This window comes from Zychaea mexicana, assembly GCF_025766255.1.
Source record: "Zychaea mexicana strain RSA 1403 chromosome Unknown BDB00scaffold_77, whole genome shotgun sequence".
In the NCBI taxonomy this organism is placed as follows: domain Eukaryota; kingdom Fungi; phylum Mucoromycota; class Mucoromycetes; order Mucorales; family Lichtheimiaceae; genus Zychaea; species Zychaea mexicana.
The window spans coordinates 31,777-50,869 of record NW_026516740.1 but is presented as its reverse complement, the minus strand read 5'-3'; the positions used below and the strand labels follow the sequence as shown (position 1 = coordinate 50,869).

The 19,093-nt window shown below is 43.8% G+C and overlaps 8 protein-coding genes across 8 annotated transcripts; 6 read left to right on the top strand and 2 right to left on the bottom strand.

Moving 5' to 3' along the window:
* Positions 1-595: 595 nt before the first annotated feature.
* Positions 596-1,767, top strand: BDB00DRAFT_875719 (OSCP/delta subunit of ATPase; the record flags this gene model as incomplete). Its single annotated transcript, XM_053127389.1, has 5 exons — positions 596-637; positions 773-808; positions 948-1,307; positions 1,486-1,678; positions 1,757-1,767. 5 exons carry the CDS (start codon positions 596-598, stop codon positions 1,765-1,767), a joined length of 642 nt encoding a protein of 213 aa, XP_052976282.1.
* A 596-nt stretch (positions 1,768-2,363) lies between these two features.
* On the bottom strand, positions 2,364-2,826 carry BDB00DRAFT_839781 (uncharacterized protein). The gene has a single exon (XM_053124731.1). It carries the CDS (start codon positions 2,785-2,787, stop codon positions 2,620-2,622), a length of 168 nt encoding a protein of 55 aa, XP_052976281.1. The 5' UTR covers positions 2,788-2,826; the 3' UTR covers positions 2,364-2,619.
* Positions 2,827-3,960: 1,134 nt separating this feature from the next.
* On the bottom strand, positions 3,961-4,915 carry BDB00DRAFT_571420 (50S ribosomal protein L36e). Its single transcript, XM_053117904.1, has 3 exons — positions 4,781-4,915; positions 4,458-4,592; positions 3,961-4,325 (listed from the first exon to the last, which is right to left on the bottom strand). The coding sequence occupies exons 1-3, from the start codon at positions 4,877-4,879 to the stop codon at positions 4,251-4,253; spliced, it is 309 nt and encodes a 102-aa protein (XP_052976280.1). The 5' UTR covers positions 4,880-4,915; the 3' UTR covers positions 3,961-4,250.
* Positions 4,916-5,611: 696 nt separating this feature from the next.
* BDB00DRAFT_839778 (40S ribosomal protein S23) lies at positions 5,612-6,695 on the top strand. Its single transcript, XM_053124730.1, has 3 exons — positions 5,612-5,630; positions 5,915-6,080; positions 6,322-6,695. Exons 1-3 carry the CDS (start codon positions 5,627-5,629, stop codon positions 6,587-6,589), a joined length of 438 nt encoding a protein of 145 aa, XP_052976279.1. The 5' UTR covers positions 5,612-5,626; the 3' UTR covers positions 6,590-6,695.
* A 2,695-nt stretch (positions 6,696-9,390) lies between these two features.
* Positions 9,391-10,176, top strand: BDB00DRAFT_571290 (uncharacterized protein). Its single transcript, XM_053117903.1, has 4 exons — positions 9,391-9,446; positions 9,535-9,665; positions 9,765-9,909; positions 10,013-10,176. The coding sequence occupies exons 2-4, from the start codon at positions 9,618-9,620 to the stop codon at positions 10,072-10,074; spliced, it is 255 nt and encodes an 84-aa protein (XP_052976278.1). The 5' UTR covers positions 9,391-9,446; positions 9,535-9,617; the 3' UTR covers positions 10,075-10,176.
* Positions 9,997-11,150, top strand: BDB00DRAFT_571249 (uncharacterized protein). Its single transcript, XM_053117902.1, has one exon. It carries the CDS (start codon positions 10,382-10,384, stop codon positions 11,090-11,092), a length of 711 nt encoding a protein of 236 aa, XP_052976277.1. The 5' UTR covers positions 9,997-10,381; the 3' UTR covers positions 11,093-11,150.
* A 287-nt stretch (positions 11,151-11,437) lies between these two features.
* BDB00DRAFT_839765 (uncharacterized protein) lies at positions 11,438-15,678 on the top strand. The gene is made up of 7 exons (XM_053124729.1): positions 11,438-13,304; positions 13,383-13,498; positions 13,568-13,776; positions 13,849-14,037; positions 14,118-14,600; positions 14,687-15,178; positions 15,260-15,678. Exons 1-7 carry the CDS (start codon positions 11,662-11,664, stop codon positions 15,512-15,514), a joined length of 3,387 nt encoding a protein of 1,128 aa, XP_052976276.1. The 5' UTR covers positions 11,438-11,661; the 3' UTR covers positions 15,515-15,678.
* A 706-nt stretch (positions 15,679-16,384) lies between these two features.
* Positions 16,385-18,150, top strand: BDB00DRAFT_839763 (uncharacterized protein). The gene is made up of 3 exons (XM_053124728.1): positions 16,385-16,642; positions 16,776-17,380; positions 17,519-18,150. The coding sequence occupies exons 1-3, from the start codon at positions 16,467-16,469 to the stop codon at positions 18,088-18,090; spliced, it is 1,353 nt and encodes a 450-aa protein (XP_052976275.1). The 5' UTR covers positions 16,385-16,466; the 3' UTR covers positions 18,091-18,150.
* Positions 18,151-19,093: the final 943 nt, after the last annotated feature.

Below are 19,093 nucleotides of genomic sequence, written 5' to 3'. Positions count from 1 at the left end.
AGTGAATACATCGCCGTAAATATGTCAGCATACCACGTATAAATTTAACCTTCATTTTAGAAAAAAAAAAGATCGAATGCATCAACTGTGTATAAGAAATGCTTCAACGACATATATGAAAGAGGCGGTATATAGAAGTGGAACTAGGGTGTGTAACGATAATTTGATAGATCATATCCTTCCAATCTTTTTGACAGTGCCGCTAAACAAAAGTTACTTTGGCGCCCGTAGTAGCTAAGAGAAATTACTATCAATAATTGACTTTCAGCTTACTGAAGGAAAAGCTCTATTCAATCTGTTGCCAAGTCGTCGCCCTGGCAACTTTATCTGGCCTGTCGCGCTCCTGGTATAAAATTAGTCTCTATAACGTCCTCCGCGTAGCAACCAAAAAAAAGACAGCGGGAACAATTACTGCCGAATTGGAAAAATTGTAGATGCCGATTGGGTGACAGGGCAATACGTCACAAATTTTTTTGGCTGTCTCGCTGGAAAAAAGAGCAGGGTTTTGAAAAAATTGTGAGGGGTAGGCCCGCAAAAAAAAAGCCCTCTCAGTTTCTATACTCTCCTCTCTCTATCCCACCACAACCCGTCCCAAATGGCCTCCCGATTCACTCGCTTGACGACTGCTGCCCCCAAGGTACGCCAAAAATAAAAACCCTTAATTCCAATCTTTGCGAAATAACGCATACACAAAAACGTTTTCACGAAAACAAAGCAAAAGGGAAGGAATGTTGTACATTGACCGCCCACCGTTATTTATTTTGAAATTTAGTTGGCCCGTGGCTACGCTGCCGCTGCTTCCCCCAAGGTAAAAGATTTCTGCAACCCATCTTTTGTTTTCAAAAATGTCAAAAAGAGAACGAAAAAAAAAACTCGAATGTACACTCTATGGGACGCAAGAAAATTGACTTTTGTTGCTGTTGTTTTTTTTTCCTAATTATTGAAAGGCACCCGTTACCTTGTACGGTCTTGATGGTCGTTACGCTACTGCCTTGTACACCGCTGCAGCTCGCCAGAACGCGCTCGATGCCGTTGAGCGTGATTTGACCCAGCTCTCGACCTCCATCAGCAAGGACAAGGCTGTCCAGGCTTTCTTGGAGAACCCCACTGTCACCCGTCAGGCCAAGGCTGAGGGTATCTCTGCTTTGTTGAGCAAGGCTGGCAAGGTCAACCCCTTGACCAAGAACTTGTTCGAAGCCTTGAACGAAAACAGCCGCTTGGACCAGACCGTCAAGGTTTTGTCTGCCTACGCTGAATTGATGAGCGCTCACCGCAACGAATTGCCTTTGGTCATCACCTCTGCCAAGGTATAATATTGGATGCTTTTTTCTTGGTCAGGAAGAGAGCAATAGGAACAGGGAGAGAGAGAGAGAGAGGGCAAGAAAGGATGGATGTCTCTTATTGCATCGAGAGAAAACGAACAAGGCTGTACCTAACAAGGGAAAGGGAGAGAGCTGGATACTAATATCAAGTGTCGGTCTCTAGGAACTCGACAAGTCCGTCTTGAACAAGATCTCTGACTCTTTGCAGAAGAGCAAGCTTGCTGAGGGCAAGAAGTTGTTGGTCTCCAACAAGGTCAAGACCGATATCCTCGGTGGTATCCTCGTCGAGATTGGCGACAAGAGCATTGACTTGACTGTCTCTTCCAAGATTGCCAAGTTGAACAAGCTTGTCACTGGTAAATATCCTATCTCTGTGTTAAAAACGACATGTTTCTTTTCTTGATGGCTGACCTTCTTTCTTTTTTCCATGATAGATGCCGTTTAAAAAAAACAAATACATATATAGTATATTCTCCCAATGTTTTATTATATAAAAAGCAAAAGTCCTTTTGCAAAAAAAAAAAAAAGACAATATATAAAAAGCTCTTATTTTGTTTGTATAAAGTTATATAAAGAATTGTTTTCCCGTGAAACTAGGAGCAGTGGTAATGTCTCTCTCGTCGATCGATCGTCGTTTCTAACGATTTGTGCACAGTGTCATAGCTGCTGATGGCGGTGCTAATTTCTCATATAAAGGGACTAATAAAAAAACAGTCTTTTTTTAACTCTGGCTTTTTGATCATCATATAATTAAAACAGTTTATCTCTCCTATATATACATACATATATACCAACTCACCGCAGGAAAGAACACTGTACAGTAGTAGTTCATGGAGTTTTCTTCGTCTGCATCGGCTGGTCCGAATGCTGCTCCAGTAGTCGTCACTCCAGCTGGCAGTACCAATGACCGTGTAGACACTAGTAGCGAATATTTTGTCGCCGCACCACCACCTCTTCATCAGCGAAAAACCGAATATCCCGTCGCGCTACCCATGCGAACAGACACTACTACCAACACCACCCATACCATCCCAATGCCGAACAACAACAGCAGCAGCAACAGTCATAATAGTGCTATTCTTCTCGAGCTTAGTGTCCAATACGATCATCCGACCATCCCCAGAGATTCGAGTGCAACTAGTGCTGCCACAACCAGCAATACACATGGCGGGAATGCCGCGAAACAGCATGGTCTTTGCACCATCTGCCGTCCAGTCAATACAATACCGGTTTCAGTGAGCGGTGAAAATAGCGGTGCCGACACTAAGCTGATATTCTACCGACCGCAAATGGCGCTTCACAAAGTATTGCAACAAGGCACAGCTGCAGAAGCAGCAGCAGCAGCAGCAATCGACCCTGCAAATACCACACAAGAGAGTAACCAACAACCATCCCATAAAAAGGACTCAGCCACGACGGCACCAGCAGCAGCAGCAGCAGCAGCACTAACCAGCGATAATAACATCAATCACAGCGACCACACAACACGCGTAACAGTGCCGAGCCATTTTTTACCGTATGTAACACTGTACGGACCACAAAAGCAAGCATTATGGTCTTTAACAAGCAAAGATTGGCACACGATGGACTTTAGCTCACCCCAGCTCGACCACGTCATAACGCTGACCACATCAACGTCTCTGTTTACGTTTATGTGGCTAAATCGCAAGACATACCAATGGCGACTCCTTCCCGCAACGTCACAACGCAAGAATCAGCAACAGTATCATCCTTACGACTTGCGGTGTTACCATGACGACAAGCTGATTGCCGAATTTGTAGACTCTCGGTTTGTGCAATGGACACAAGCAACGGATCAACAGCAGCAGCAGCAGCAGCAGCAGCAGCAATTCAACCCCGCGCATGATATAGTCTTTTCCTCCTTTCTTCTCTTATCCGGCCTACTCATTCATGAACATCTCAGCTCGATCTTGCGGTCTTTGGGCGGTGGACCCGAGGCTGTACAGCTCGTGACGGATCCGACGTTTGCAGCGACGGCCATGATGGACAACAACGATCACCATGACCATTACTATTACGACGACAACGACGTCAATAGTGTGGGCGAAGATTCATTTTATGGCGAACGGGAATATGCCGATCAGGGTCTGGTCGATGGTCAACATGCACCGGCGACGGGCAGTCGGTGGTACACTTCACGTAGCGGATCGCTCGGCAGCGGCGGTGGTGGTGGTGGTGGTGGACACGGTGCAGGATCGGTCAAGAGCATAGAACTGGACCCGGGCTTTTTGCGATGCTTTTGGGGATATGGGTTCTGGTGGACATGGTGTCCCTGTTGTATGCCCGGGGGTTGGTTTGATCGCATGTGGATCAATTGTCGTCTACGTCGAAAAAAGATGATGGCGAATAACACTGCACCCATGTCACGGTCTCGACAGCGTCGCCAAAGAGGTTGGCAGCAGCATCATCATCCAGACCAATACTGATGATATATGTATTTTTATCCTCATCCTCATGCTTCTCCCCCTCCCCACCACCAAAACTCTTTCTTTACATATCCACCCTTTTTCTATCTTACAAGAATGCATATAACGAACCAACACCACCTCTCTACTCTCTTCCCTTTCACTTTGCACGGACTACTTTTCATCATCATCTCCCTTCTTTTGTCCCTCTTCCCTCCCCTATTTTGTTTTCTCTCTGTATATCTTTGCTTGCTTGGGTACATAAATATAAATATACACATATAACTTATATAAATACTTATATATCAACAATCAATCACCTTCCCTTTTTACAAGAAAGCCGCTTTTCTCCAGGAGGGCAAAAACAAAACAAAAAAAGACCCGGTCGTATACGTTCTTGTGGATGTTTTGGAAAGAGAAAACACGAGTGTATCTTTTTTTTAATGCGAAAAAGAAACCACACAAACAACAATTGGCTACATTACAAAAGAAACCAGAGTGCTTAGTGGCGACGCGATTCGGCAATGACACCGGTAAGCTCCTCGATCTTTCTCTTGGCGCGACCGTAGGTTCCAAGCTATATAATAAAAATCAAAATAAACAAAATCGTGAATTAGCCTTCTATATCATTTATGCCGTTCTCGCAAGGATATGGATTTTTTGTTGTCGTTGTAGCAAAAGAAAAAAAAAAGAGGTTTCGATTATTTACTCTTCTCTTGGTGAGCTTCTTAGCACGCTTGTCCTTGGAGTTCTTGATCAATTCCATGACACGACGTTCATAAGGAGCGAAGCCAGCGACTTCACGGACAATGCTGCGGACGAAAGCAGTGCGCTTGCCGAGAGCCTAGAAATGAAGAAGAATATTTAATTTAGCAATGCAATTCGAGAACCTCCACAAAATTTCGAAAATGGTTGGAAATGCTCAAAATAATATATTATATATTCCCGCATCTCGTAATATCCATCCGCACTCCCCCTATTCATTCATCCATCCATCCATCCATTCCGAGTTATATAAGGATTGATACGTACACCCTTCTTTTGCGAGGGCTTCTGGGCGAGCTCGCGACGAGTGGTGATGTGGCCCTTGTTGAGGCCGACGGCAATACCGGACTTCTGTTGAGGTGCCATGGCGATGTTGAAAGAGAAGGATTTCTTCAAGTTGCCCACTTGCTCCTTCGTTTTCACCCGATTTCATTTCCCGATAATTGAGGGCTGATTTTATTGGCCAACAACTTGTTCTTATTATTGCAAAGTAGTAACTGCTTTGCTATTCTGTCTTCTTGTAACCTACGTCAATACCGTGTTATTCCTTTTATTGAGTACCTCCAGCTATATAAAATAGAGTGCTAATGCTACTGCAATTGCTTTAAACTGGGTAGTGCTCGGGTTGTGGATCCTTTTCGTTTTGTTCAAGCAGCAGACAGCAAAGAAAACTGTGGCCTTGATATCTCTTCTCAATAACATTAGCTGTTGCGGCCATAGAGTCATTATCAAAAGTTACTACATTGCGACCGGCTTTCTGCATGAGAAATCATTGTTCTCTCCACTAAAAAATGGGGGTTATTATATAATAATAAATAGTAGTGGGGCTGCTAATTATATGGCAGCATGCAAATGATCAAATGATTTCGTTCCGTTGACAGAAAGTTTCTGCTGTTATTTTTACAGTGGTAATAGATACATATTATGGCTCGTTATCAATATCACAAGTATCCATGGATATGTTTCCCGGTGCCTAATTAACTTATGCAATGAGCGAAAGGGGAAAATCAACGAGGAGACCTGAATGGGGGACGGAGTTTTACAAACGGCGACGATTTGGTCGTGCAATCTTGTTGCAGCCGCTGATACCCCCTCTTTTGAAAATCATCCATCATGGGTACGTGTGCCAAATGTTCATATGCCAATCTATCCATCCATCGCATCAATATCGCAAACGGGACGATCTCCATCCATCCATCCATCCATCATCAACTGAAATAGAGACACCTTTCCATGGAGGAATCGTTGCGAAAAATATATACATATAGAAATATGTGTGATGGAGACGGATAGAATGGCAGGCTATACAATAGTCAATCGAAATCCCGTCACCCAATTGGGAATTTTTATGTTGAATTCTCTTTCTTAATAATTTCCTTTTCCAAATTGTAAAATGTGTAGGTAAGGGACAGCCTAGAGGTTTGAACGCAGCCCGTAAGCTTCGCATTGACCGCCGTGAACAGCGTTGGGCTGATAAGCAGTACAAGAAGCGTGCTCTCGGCACCGCTTTCCGCTCCTCGCCATTCGCTGGTGCTTCGCACGCCAAGGGCATTGTCCTCGAAAAGATGTAAGCCATATTTCTTTGCTTTTCCCCCCCCTCCCGTCACCAAACCGCCGGTCGCAGTGAAAAAAAAAAAGAGGAATCAGCAAAACGTCAACGTTGAAGAAGAAAGAAACGACACAATTTTTTACGATCAACCACAACCCGCTTTTTTCATTTATACACCTACACACACACACAAACACACCCATCGTTATCAGACACTAACCCGGTTTTTTTCCTACTGTGTGATTTGATAATAATGTAGTGGTGTCGAAGCCAAGCAGCCTAACTCTGCCATTCGTAAGTGTGTCCGTGTCCAACTTATCAAGAACGGCAAGAAGGTCACCGCTTTCGTTCCCAACGACGGTTGTTTGAACTATGTCGACGAAAACGACGAAGTCCTCATTGCCGGTTTCGGTCGTAAGGGTCGCGCTATTGGTGATATTCCCGGTGTCCGTTTCAAGGTTGTTAAGGTCGCTGGTGTCTCCTTGCTCGCTTTGTACAAGGAGAAGAAGGAGAAGCCCAGATCGTAAATCTACTTTTTTTCTCTCTCTCTCTCTCATCATATTGCCTTGCCTTCTTATTGTGCAGTAATAAAAAAAGGACGAAAGAGTTATGCTCCTTCTAAAAGAAAAAGAATGTTTGCTGGGACTATTTGTTGGATGGGTGGATATACATATGTCGATATCTGGGAGAGGGATACGTGATGTATACTCTCTAGGGGGGATCTACGTATGTTCTCTGTTCAATGTGTATAAGATGATAGAATTGTTGAGCATGTCATTGCCGTGCAGTCTGTGTGCCAACAATTCTTATGGAACTAGTATCTTTTTTTGCCACTGTATGTCACTAAACATAAAGTAACACAACATGAGTGCGCGTGCCCTCAATATATAATGGCTGCACTTCATATATACGATCGATAAACTTTGCAGATAAAACAGTGCTTGCATGGCAGATACCGTCCCGAAATTACTTACTAGGAGCCGAGAGGAGGGAGGGGGTTAGGCAAATCATTGCCTCTACTGTAACACTGAATTGTGGTAGAAACTCGCTGTTGTAATGGCAATTACAGGCGTAGTATAAGTAACAACAATAACAAGGACTACTGCTACTGACAAAACTTTTGGCGGGTATGTAGCAACCTTAACGCGCCGCAATAGGCCTAAAATGTAAGGGATTGATCGTGTGCAATAGGCATCAAAAGCCTCCCAGAACAATATAACGACTTTGCAGGCACAAAAACAGGAGGTATATAGTCAGCGCCCCCCCCCCACCCCTTTATTTTTACACCTATCAACTTCTCAACCTATGCTATTTTCAAACTTTTAGAGCTAACAAACAAACAAGGATAGCAGGGAGTGCTAGTACCAGTTGTTCTCGCTAACTTTTCAAACATACTATTTTCACACACTATTTGGGAAGCTTACGCTATGAAATTAACGAGGGCCTACTGTATAATGAAAGCGTTCATACCAGGGGTGGATGAGTATAACTGTAAAAGTGGATGCAAGATAGACACAAGCTCGAGGGCTGCGAGCTTAAAGCAAGCTTAATGTTGTTTTGAGCCCTAATTGATACTTGCTTGCGATTTCCCTATTTACGACTTATTATGCTACTTACAAGTCATGTTATACACGCGTTTTTATAGCCTGCATCAACCTCAAAGTTACAACTATATAATAGTTTGCCTTAACAATTCGAATCACAACAAGCTTTGCAAATTTGACGTTCGTTGTATCGTCATGACGAGAGCCCTCCATCCCAGTGGTTCTATGAAAGAAGTTTTCTTGACAGTGTTACATTTGCTAACAATGACAGCATGCTTTGTCACGAAAAACGCGCGCTTGTGAAAAGTAGCTTCAAGTCCAGCAAATGGTCTATATTGGTTAGGGAAACAGAGGATGACTTCCCTTTCATTTGTACCATGTTGGACCGTTCCTCTCATTATCTCATGACAAGCTCGACGGCCTGATTTTCATCCTCTTCAAGATCTTCAATGACGTCTCCAACTCTTTTTTCGTCCTAAGTTGCCGTCGTTGACACCGAGAAGAGCAGATGCGATCATGATGCTGTCTCTGACACAAAGCTTCCGGTCGCGATATTGGATTTAACAGTTCCAAATTGACCGATGTTGCGAACACCATTGTCGTCGCGATTCAACAAGTTGATTTTTGCCACAACTCTATTGAGGATGTGTCGAGAAAAAAACAAGTCCATAACACACCCACATGCATATAACCAATAGGGTATACAAAGGTAAGTTTATTAGGCAAGATCCGTTGTCAACGAGATACAGGGAGAACCAGAGGAAAAGAGAAGCGTGCTTTGATGCAGTGTTCTGCGTAGCAACGATGCTACCAAGAACGGATGCATTCAACGATTTTGTTCTCATTGCCAAAAGCTTATTACTTAATGCTACTCGCTGAACTAAGGGTCGCAGCGACGCATCCCCACAGATATCATAACTACTAGCATTCTTCATAAGCGCAGAAATGACGAAAGCCTTTTATTTTTCTAGAAACGTCCATTGAAACGAGACCTTATAAAAAGACGCGCGACATCCCTATTTTGCGATAACGTCACTACAAAAGAAAAGTACAGATTGATGATGCACTTTGTCGTATCTTGTCCACAGTATGTCGTTGACAGCTATTTTAAAAGCAGTCTGTGCGGCTTTTTATGCATAGAGGGAGCTAGACCTCAAGCGTAATCAGTTCGCGTAAAGTGGTATTGAACTTTACCGCCCACAGCAAGTTTCGTAGAATTAATTTATCTTGGAATGAACTGCAAGGCTTGAAAAAGACTTCAAACGACAAGATTTGAATCTTCCGCGTCGTCAATTGTTTCGACTCAATTCGTGACGAGGTCGCTGAAAATGTCTCGTAAAGAAGCTTTTTGCCGGCAACTTTCGCTGACGCAGCTGATCTTATGCATTTTGGGATCACGCGCAAACTCGATGCGCAGATTGGAACAGCGCCTTTGTACTTCTCGCATAGCTTTTGCCTGCCCAAAAACTCCACGGTGATGATATCGGTGTCTTTGTCGTTCCACACCAGCAAAGGAATGAGTCATGATCATACGCGCCGCTTCTCTTTTTTCGCCATGTCACTTCTTTTCCCTCTTGTATGGCAACGCATCAACCCAAACGACGACCGAAACCTACTACCGCATAGTACGCGGGGATGCCCTTGAGCCAAGTGCTGTCGATTCCGGTTATTCAAATAACACGTGATTCCATATATTCAACTTGCGCACTTACTGATATTCGTGACGATTTTTTTATCTGATATAGGTTCTTTATTCAGTAACATGGTCGTTCTACAGAAAGGTAGAAGCAGTATACATACTTCTCAGGTGCCCCAGAACATGAGCAGCTTTGCGAAAGAGGTGAGGAAAAAGCAGAAAGGCATGATAAGAGACACTGTTTAGATGGAAACTACAGGTATGACTGACTGGCACAAAATCCGTCACACAGGTTTTAAACATACGGCTCCAACGCTCAGATCTTTGCTTCTCGTTCGCACGCCCCCACGTTCATCACTTGAAGAGCTTTCAGTCATGACAACCAGTCCATTACGGTCGCAGGTCATTGCACTCTATAAGCAGGTCAGACAAATCACTCTTTTTTCTTTTTCTTTCTTTTTTTGTGCTCTACACAAATATATTCCGCGTTTCTTTTGGGGAACTCACAGCCAAAGAGAGTAGCTGGCGTACTTGGGTCGAGAATATCCACTGGGCTACGAAAACTTTTTCCGACCTAGACTCAAGTCGGCGTTTCTGAAAAAGCGCGATCTGACGGATGAAGAAGAAATCAAAAAATCGATTGCCTTGGGTGAATATGTCTGCAAAGGTAAAATAGGCGTGTGTTGCTGGCTGTTGGGCAGATGGAAAGAAGAAGATCCAACGATGGACCACGCAGGCTAATTGTGATCATGATCAAATAATCATCACAGAACTAGAAACCTTGTACTACCTCCGTAAATATCGAGCAATGCGTAGACGCTATGTGAAATGAATGAGATGATTTTCCGGGGGGCCATGTGCGAGGCATCCTGAAAAGAAGAAGCCTGTGGTGTGGTCAAATAAACTTGATGTTACACGAGCAATCTCGCCTCTGAAATCAGCCCTGAAAGGTGTGTGTGTGCGTGTGTGTTATAACGAGATTGTGCTGTGCAGATATATTAGAGGCATACCCATTGCAGAGTGCCTCTGTATTTTTTTAACCTTTCTTATTTAGTTTTCTGGGTCACCTTACCCGCCTTTCTTTTTATTCTTGTTACTTTAATAATAATAATAATTACTACTACTACTTCTTTATTTACATGCTACCTAATTCTCGAATCGTCCCGCCACCTTCTTCGCCTGCTGTTCATGGCGGCGATTCCTCAGAACGCCACCATCAATACAACCACAAACAAAGTCAAGACTTGCATAGAAAGCGTTCCCTGTCAGCAGCAGCTCCGCCGTCAGGTTATCACCAGCATAACCACCATTCCTCAACAGACGTGTCATCTTCATCTCCAAAACCACCTTCCAAAAACTTTTTATCTCGTTTTCGCGCGACACCACCACCTCCTCCTCCTATTCCTCAACAGCAACAGCAGCAACACCCAAGACCAACGCACTATGAACACCACCAGTCGTTACCGCAACCGCCACTACCAGCAGCTCAACAACAACAACAGCAGCAACAATATCATAATCGCTCGCCACCAGCTCGATCTTCTGGCTCTTTATCAACGTCAACTTCTTCAACATCTTCCTTACCCAATAACAAATACCAAACGTTTCCACCTCAAATGAACAATAACAATATTAATATCTCGGTGGATCAAAGAGTACGACGCAAACCAGTGGATGAGCCCAGTTTCGCATCCAGGCCACGACATACATCCATGATGGCGAGTATGAATTCACAGCAATACAATCCATTGATGGATGCAGCTACTCCCGAAGATGCTCAACAGAAAAAGGTAAAAATAACATTTTTATTGCGCGCGTGTGTGTGTGTTACACACGCTGGCTTGACATAGATCTTGTCAATTCCAGTAAAACAAACAAAATAAAATGGACTGAGTGTTTGAATCTTGTTCCTTAGACAACGCAAAAAGGGGCAATCAAGGGTGGTTTTGGTAGAATTTTCAGGAAGCTTAGCAAGGTAATTTGTTAATTAACAGTGAGGAATAAGCACAATTGAGAAACGTGTGCGGGTATTCGAAAGATTGATTGCTTTCTGTTGATGTAGGCACCAGAAGAAGAGGAAGACGATTCACCTCGTGTGCGACCTATCTCTGTAGGTGTTGATGGACGCATTTCCAGTCGAACACCCAATCCATACAATATCCCCTTGGCTCCCGCACCCCCTCATTCGCAAAAGCGTAATGGTGGTGGTGGTGGTGGTGGTTCACAAGACTCGCTTAATATCTCTGATGGTATTCCTAATGATTACTTGATCCGCCCTGCCGCAAGTCGTCGTCCTCCTCCCCCAACACCTCCTTTAGCTGCTCATAATCATGTCAATGCTGTCGCACCACCGACACCGCCTCCTTCTAACGGTAGTACCACCACCAATACGATTAAACCCGTTTCGACCATCCCTCAAATGGCAATACCACAACAACCACAGCAACAACGCCATACTTCTTCGAGCAAACAGTCATATTCTATCTACAGCACATTCGGTTCTGATTCGTACAATTCAGGCAGCGAAAGTGCAATTGACATGATTGAAGAAGAGCGACAGCAGCACCGTCGACCAGAATTACCAGTGACGCCTCCACCATCATCATCAGCAGCATCCTCTCCAACACAGAGTACAAAGCAACCACCAATCACAGGGACTCACCTCAACACATCCAACTTTCCGCCACCTCCTTCAGATAATTTAGCTCAAATTGTAGCCAACAACATGCAAAGAAGACCTGGACGTGTAGCAACGACAACAGCTTCGACGATGCCATCACCACTCGAACAATCAAAACCGTATGCACATCTGGCCTTGACAAACAAAGACACATCCACACATACTATGGAAACAGCCAGTATTGAATCATTCAATACTATAGAAACAACTGAAAACGATCGGACAGGACTCGGAAGAGATAGTCATTGTGATACAATGGGTGTGATCAAGGAAGAACCAACAACAACGACAACGATGACAACACCTTCAGCGACCGCTAGCAGCGATTCCAGTGATGACGACGATGACGAGGACGAGGACGAAGAAGACGAGGATGAAGAAGATGTGTTTGTGGACGCAACAGGATCATCCCAAGATGATATTGAACGTGAACGCGGTGAATCAAAACTAAGCAAACGTCTAAGTGGCGGTCATTTCGGAAGTGCAGGCGGTTTAATGCTAGCTACAGCAGCGGCAGAAAAAACCAGTATGCCTACCAGCAAGCAGCAGAAACGACGGAGTAGACCACCTCCAGAAGATATCGCACAGGCCATGCTGAATTGGAAACGACATAGTGGTGGTGGTGCCAACAAACGTATGAGCGGCATGTCGGCCATTGCAAAGTTGGCGAGTGAAAATGGCGGCAACAAACTGACAGAAGAAGAACAGAGTCAAGAAGAGGACAATGATGATCTGACTCTCAAGGATAAGCAGTCAAGTCGTGAACAAGCTGCTGAGTTGCTAAATGGAACAAGTGGCAAACCTCGAGTTGTTCAAAGCAATGGTACCAATAACGAAAATAAGAGCACTACCTCCACCTCCACCTGCACCTCCACTGCTATTGTATTTAACAGCAGTCGCCTTCCAACACCATCACCTCCTCCTGAATCCGCTACTACCACTACTACAACGGTTAGCACCACTATTGCCAGCACCGACAAAAAACTGGATCAGCAAGACCAGCAGCAAAAGCAACCCCATCATCAAAGCAGCAATCGATCTCTCAAGTACTTGTCCGATGACTTTTCGAAATCGTTAGACGATGCATGGAATAATTTAGATCCTGGTATTGCTCAAGTCCTTGATCCACGATTATTGCCTGAGCCTGGTGATGCTGCTGCTGCACGTCAACCCTCGCCAAAACCACAACCACCATCCAAGGGCCATACGCATCAAGAGGCAAAGGAAGCAGCACAGCACTTGTGGGACGAAGACGATGTCATTACAACACGGGAGCGGATAGCAGAATGGCTCGGTCAAGGCAAACCATTCAATAGCGATGCATTGGTGCATTACATGGAGAACTTTGAGTTTTCTCATATGCGTCTGGATAGTGCTTTTAGGTAAGTAAAAAAACAACTCTGAGTGAATGGGGAGGTGGAAGTCATGACATTCATGTGTGTCCTGCGTACTTTTTGTAGAAAATTGTGCAGCAAGCTCTACTTTAAGGCTGAAGCCCAACAAATTGATCGCATTTTGGAAGTGTTTGCCAATCGCTACTGGAAATGTAATCCTAGATCGATTCTCAAAAGTGCAGGTAAAAGCTATGAGCCACCTCTCCTTTAGAAAGACCTATCATCTAATATGCATATCTTGTGTCATTCAGATGTCGTCTATGCTGTTGTCTATTCTGTGTTGTTGTTAAATACGGATCTGCATGTTGCACAGGGCAACTACAGTCGGATGACTCGGCAAGAGTTTATCCGAAATACCATGGCAGCCGTCCACGATCAGCGCTCTGTTTCCATGGAGATTGAGAGAGGGTCGATCGAATTTTCCAAGGAATGGGAAATGGAAGTAGAGTCTTATTTGAAGGTTTGTATCCATAGCAAAGTATCTTTTTTCGGTTGGGTCCTATATAGATGATTGACTGTGTAATTTATATAGGAACTTTATTCTTCTGTCAAGCAATACCAGATTCTGCAACCACTTACAAGGAAATCCAGCATGCATGATTTCGTGGAGAAACGTGGAAGTATATTGGGTGGAAAACGCGTAGTCGGTTTGAAGCGTAGTGTTGGATCCATAATCCGACGATCAGCGCGTGAAAGCATGCTTTTCCCCGAAGAAGTTCAGGTAAACAAATAATCACTTTCTTCTAGAAAACCCCTTCTATGGAGGCCTAACCTTTTTTGTCACTTTTTCATGTCGTTTAGCCTCGTACAAGCTCAAGCTCTGGACCAAGACCATCATCTCCTTTACCACGATCACCACGCCGTGAATCATTTTCATCGATCGGTTCAGCTACTTCATTTGGTTCACGCGCAGCCCGTGTATCCACTCTATCTCCATCGTTCCAACCCATGATCAGTTTCATGGATACGCATGGATCAGCTCTGTTTGCCAATAAGCCGCCATATCTCAAGGAAGGTGTCGTCATGCGAAAGCATTTGTTGGAAAATGCTACACATAAGGCCCGTCATCGTGAATGGAAAGAGTGTTTCCTAGTTGTGACCGAAGGTGAATTGAAAACGTATGCTCTTCAGTCATCATCAGCATCTGCTGCTGGTGGTGGTAATGGTGATCGTACCATGCTCCGTGCAAGCAGTGCTAGCTTTGCCAACTTGGCCGATTCGTTGAGCAAGTCTGGCGCACAGGTGTCAGCTTCCTTTGGTGGTGCATCAAGCAACAAATGGGCTGTATGTGAAAGTTTTCATTTACAAGAGTAGACAAGGGGGGGAAAGATGAAAAGCCAAATTAATTGATATATGGACCTTTTTTGTAGTCACAGTCTCAGTTAATAGGATCCATTGCATTAAACCACACTTTATCCAACGTGCTTCCACCACCGGGGTATAACCGGCAACGACCCCACGTATTTGCCATCCAACAGCCTGACGGCGGTGTCTTTCTTTTCCAAGCCGCTTCTCAGGATCAAGTGAATCAATGGGTGCAAACATGCAACTACTGGGCAGCTCGACAAAGCAAAGAGCCATTGCCCGGTGGTGTCAGTAATATGGAGTATGGATGGGGCGCATGTTTACATGATGTTATCATGAACTTGGACACAGATGAGGCCGTAGTACATCATGGTGCCGGTCAGCATTTTCAAGATCCAGATTCAATTGCCATCTATGACTGGCGTCCTCCATCATCTCCACTTGTTGCAAGCACACTCGATGAAAAGCAGCAATATGCAGCGTTGCAGAAGCATTTGAAAGCGCTGGATGATGAAATTAATATTCATCGAGAATTAAAAACACGCATGATTGCGAAGGTTGGTTTTATTTTCTTTGCTTTGTTTGGCCAGACAGTTGGGAGAAAGATGAGAAGAAGGTACTCAGTATGGAATCATTAGTTCCCAAGTCGTTCGCAGAACCACGTCAAGGCCATGCATAATTGGGAAGCCAAGTCTAAATATCTCCTCCACGATATCATCAAGTACCAAAACTACTGTGATGCTCTCGAAAAAAGCATACAAGAACAGCAAAAAGTGATAGACGCAGAAGCTGCTGATAAGCAGCATCAGCAAGACGAGATCCATTTGGATTATCACGAAACGAATGTGGATCTTTTCAAGGAAATCGGAGACCAGCTGCGCTTGGCCTTTTAAAAATATTTATATATACCATTCTTGTTTGATACACTTACGTTCCTTCTTTCTTTCTCTAATAACGTGCACTTATAAAAAGCCGTAGTAGTATCTGTTTCTCTCAAATTGTCATACATAACACGGATGTAATTTTAAAAATCAAATTATAAGGATGACAAGTTCCAATGCATTATTTGTATTGTCATGCGGAGGGGACGAGACTCAATCTCATTGGATTTGACTAAGCAATAGCCTAAGGCGCAGCTGCTGCACCATTTTCCCAAATTGACACTTTACCGAGGATCCATCCACCAACCATCCTTAAAGAGCATGCTCTATGCTTCAGGCAATCGGCCGATATTTCCCATTTTTGCTAGCTTATGACCTCCGGTTCACCGCGCTTCTTTGTATTCTACGTTATACTACTTGCTATGATCTTTTCTTTTCCTTCTTTTCAAACAATGGACGCTTTTGTTCACGCCAAACAATTCTATTGGCATGTATCAAGGCACAGCTGCTGCGCAATTTCCCCAAATTGACACTTTACCGAGGATTTAATCATCCAACCCACCCTTAAAGAACATGCTCTATGCTTCAGGCAATCGGCCGATATTCCCCACCGTTGCTAGCTTATGACCTCCGGTTCACCGCGCTTCTTTGTATTCTACGTTATACTACTTGCTATGATCTTTTCTTTTCCTTCTTTTCAAACCATGGACGCTTTTGTTTACGCCAAACAATTCTAATTGGCATGTATCAACATAACTGTTTCAGTAATCATTTGGTCCTACCCAGAAAAATATGTCATGGACTCGACCACACTTTTGGCATCAAAGTAGGATATATAAAGTCGCAAGAAACGTCTCAACAAAGGCCATCTCTTCTAACAGCCAAACACACTATTTTCTCTCTATATACTGCAGTACTTTTTGCCCGAGAACTCTACCAATTCAATATTCCCATCAAGCGAAGCATGACAGCAACAACAAATTTGGAGTCTAACAACACTATTTCTCCATCTTTTCCTTATGCGAAGCTGCTTTCCGCCAAATCTGTTGATACCCGAATTGATGACTTGTCCAAGCATTCATTGATCGTCAGGAACCACGAAACTCACGATGTCTTTTCTGATTCAGCAGGCCATATCAAGTATGTTGTATACAGCTCTTATACATTAAAACGTCAGCCATTGCAGCAAGCATTGTGCTGCAATAATCATAAAGACAGAGATCTCATTGATGCACCAATCTAATACTACGTCGTACTACTATATCCTATCTAGCCATCTCTCTCACCACTATTTGGCAGCCTATTCCTTGGGCGCCAGTATGGATAAGCTTCAAACCATTTACGACGTATACGCGTCATACATGCGTCCTCGACCCCCTTCTATTGGTGTTCTGACTGACAAGACGTACCAACAGCACCTTGGTAACCGTGACGCGTACACAAGCTACCTGGAATACTTTACAAAAGAAATCGAACATCGCGGCATGCTGGATGCAATCCGTTTTTGGATGTTCCACGACAACGAAAAAGACAACATGTTGCCCCGTGTACTCGGTAGTGGGATCCATCCGTTGATCCATCTTGGTTATGCCGTTGAATTTAACCTACCTTTGATTGCTGCGGAGAGCCTTTCCATGGCTGCTAGTTCTGAAGATACGCTCAAGCACTTTTTTGCGGCAGCAGCACCACCAGCAGTACCCAATCAACAAGCCAGTGCTACTTGCAGTATTAAGGACATCGTAGCCAAGGTTAATTGCGATCCAGCCTTTGATGGTATTGTCAAGTTTACCGACAAAATCAAAGTACTTTCTGTGCTGGCCAGTGCACATAAGGCCGGATCTAAGATCAGCGAATATGTAGCTCAATGGAGCATCAAAGGTAATCTATTACAAATGTTATCTTTTGAAATATATTGTTAAAGTTATTGCTAGTTCTTGGCTGTCTCGCTTATAGCTCAGCCATGGTAAAAACATAACAAAAGCACAGACTAATCATTATTATATGGCTATGTAAAAGATCTAAAATCCAGTCTTCAAGAGCTGTATACACAAGTAATGCTGCTTTATGCTTCCACGGGTATTCGCGGCAACAGCAGCCAGAGTCCAAAAATTGACTTTTTCTTGGCACATTGCTTGACATCTATCCATGCAGCACACACGCTATTGCCTTACTTGACCCCTCTTCAAGCCGAATGGCTTCTTCGTGGTCATCTGGCAACGACGTTGGTGTGCTATATTGGTTGTGGACGGCCTCAAGTGCAACCTGAGTCGCTTGTCAAGTACGAGGGCACGAACATCAAGTCTTTGACATCATTATCTGCTGTTCCTGATGCATCTGATGATGATACGAGCAAAACGAAGTGGCATGAGGTAATCAAGCGCTCTCTTGCTCCTGAAATACAAGAGCCACATTATATCAAGGTCGTGCGTGCACTTGCGCTGGGCCAAGTGGTTTTTGACGATCCCCCTTCTTTGAAAGATGTATGGCTAAAAGCCGCACAGCTCACCATGGACGTTGCTGAGCGATCCGCTGGTGAAATATCTGGTTGGGATTTTGCTGGAATTGGATTCGACGAAACCTGGCAATAATAGTAATGGTTGCTAAGCGCAATGAACAAAGATTCTCGCCTCAATAAAGTTATCAATTTATGCTATAATATACCGCCTAAAGCATCAGACTGCATTTCTAAAGCAAAAACGTGTTTTAAAAGGAAAGTGCTATTGAGGTCTCATCAAGTCTAAGAACTAGGAGAGACAATGGATAGTCTCTGTTATTTACTGTATATACCACTTTTGCACAGCATATCAGGTCATCAATATCGAGCATGATATGCTCAGTGAATGGCTGGGCCGTCGTTTTCTATTACTGTAGTCAGGAGATCAAGCTTGAACCCGCACATCACCGTACAGTAATAGTGTCGACGACTTTCTCACAGAGGCAGGATGGATTGTGTGGGCACAACGACTTGAGGAAACCAAAATACTGAATCTGGAACTGACAGCCGTGAAAGGTGTTACTGGTGCTGTCCTTGAGCATTTTGAACAAGTCGAAAGCTCGGTGCTATTGCGTGTTTCACGGATCTATAGTCTCATCAATGCAGGCATCAATGCTTTTCGTATCATTGAAGGATCTAGTAAAAAGATTGAAGTCGTGGGGTGTTCAGGATTATCTCGGACAGATGATCTTCGTATGCCATACAACATATTTTTAATAATTGAGTACCATTGCGGTGATATTTGCAGTCTGGCTTGTACTTTTATTTATAATGAGTTGATAAACAATATTGGCAGCATGTTTAATTAATCAATTTTCCAGGTTGGATTGTTGTGATATCTGTATAGTCAAGCATCGATTTGAAATGTTTACATATACACTTACTAGATCCAGGATTGATGGAAAGGCAGCACGATGTGGATCTGGTCGGCAGCGAGTCTGGTGCCCTTTCAAACCTGAGCGAAAGCACAGACTAATTTTTTTTGGTTACCCTATGCTTTCCTTATATATCAGAAATGCTTGTGTACCTCTTTTCGTCACAAAAGGGATCACCTCGCACTCTATATGATATAGTCTCTGTGACAGAAGAGAGAAAAA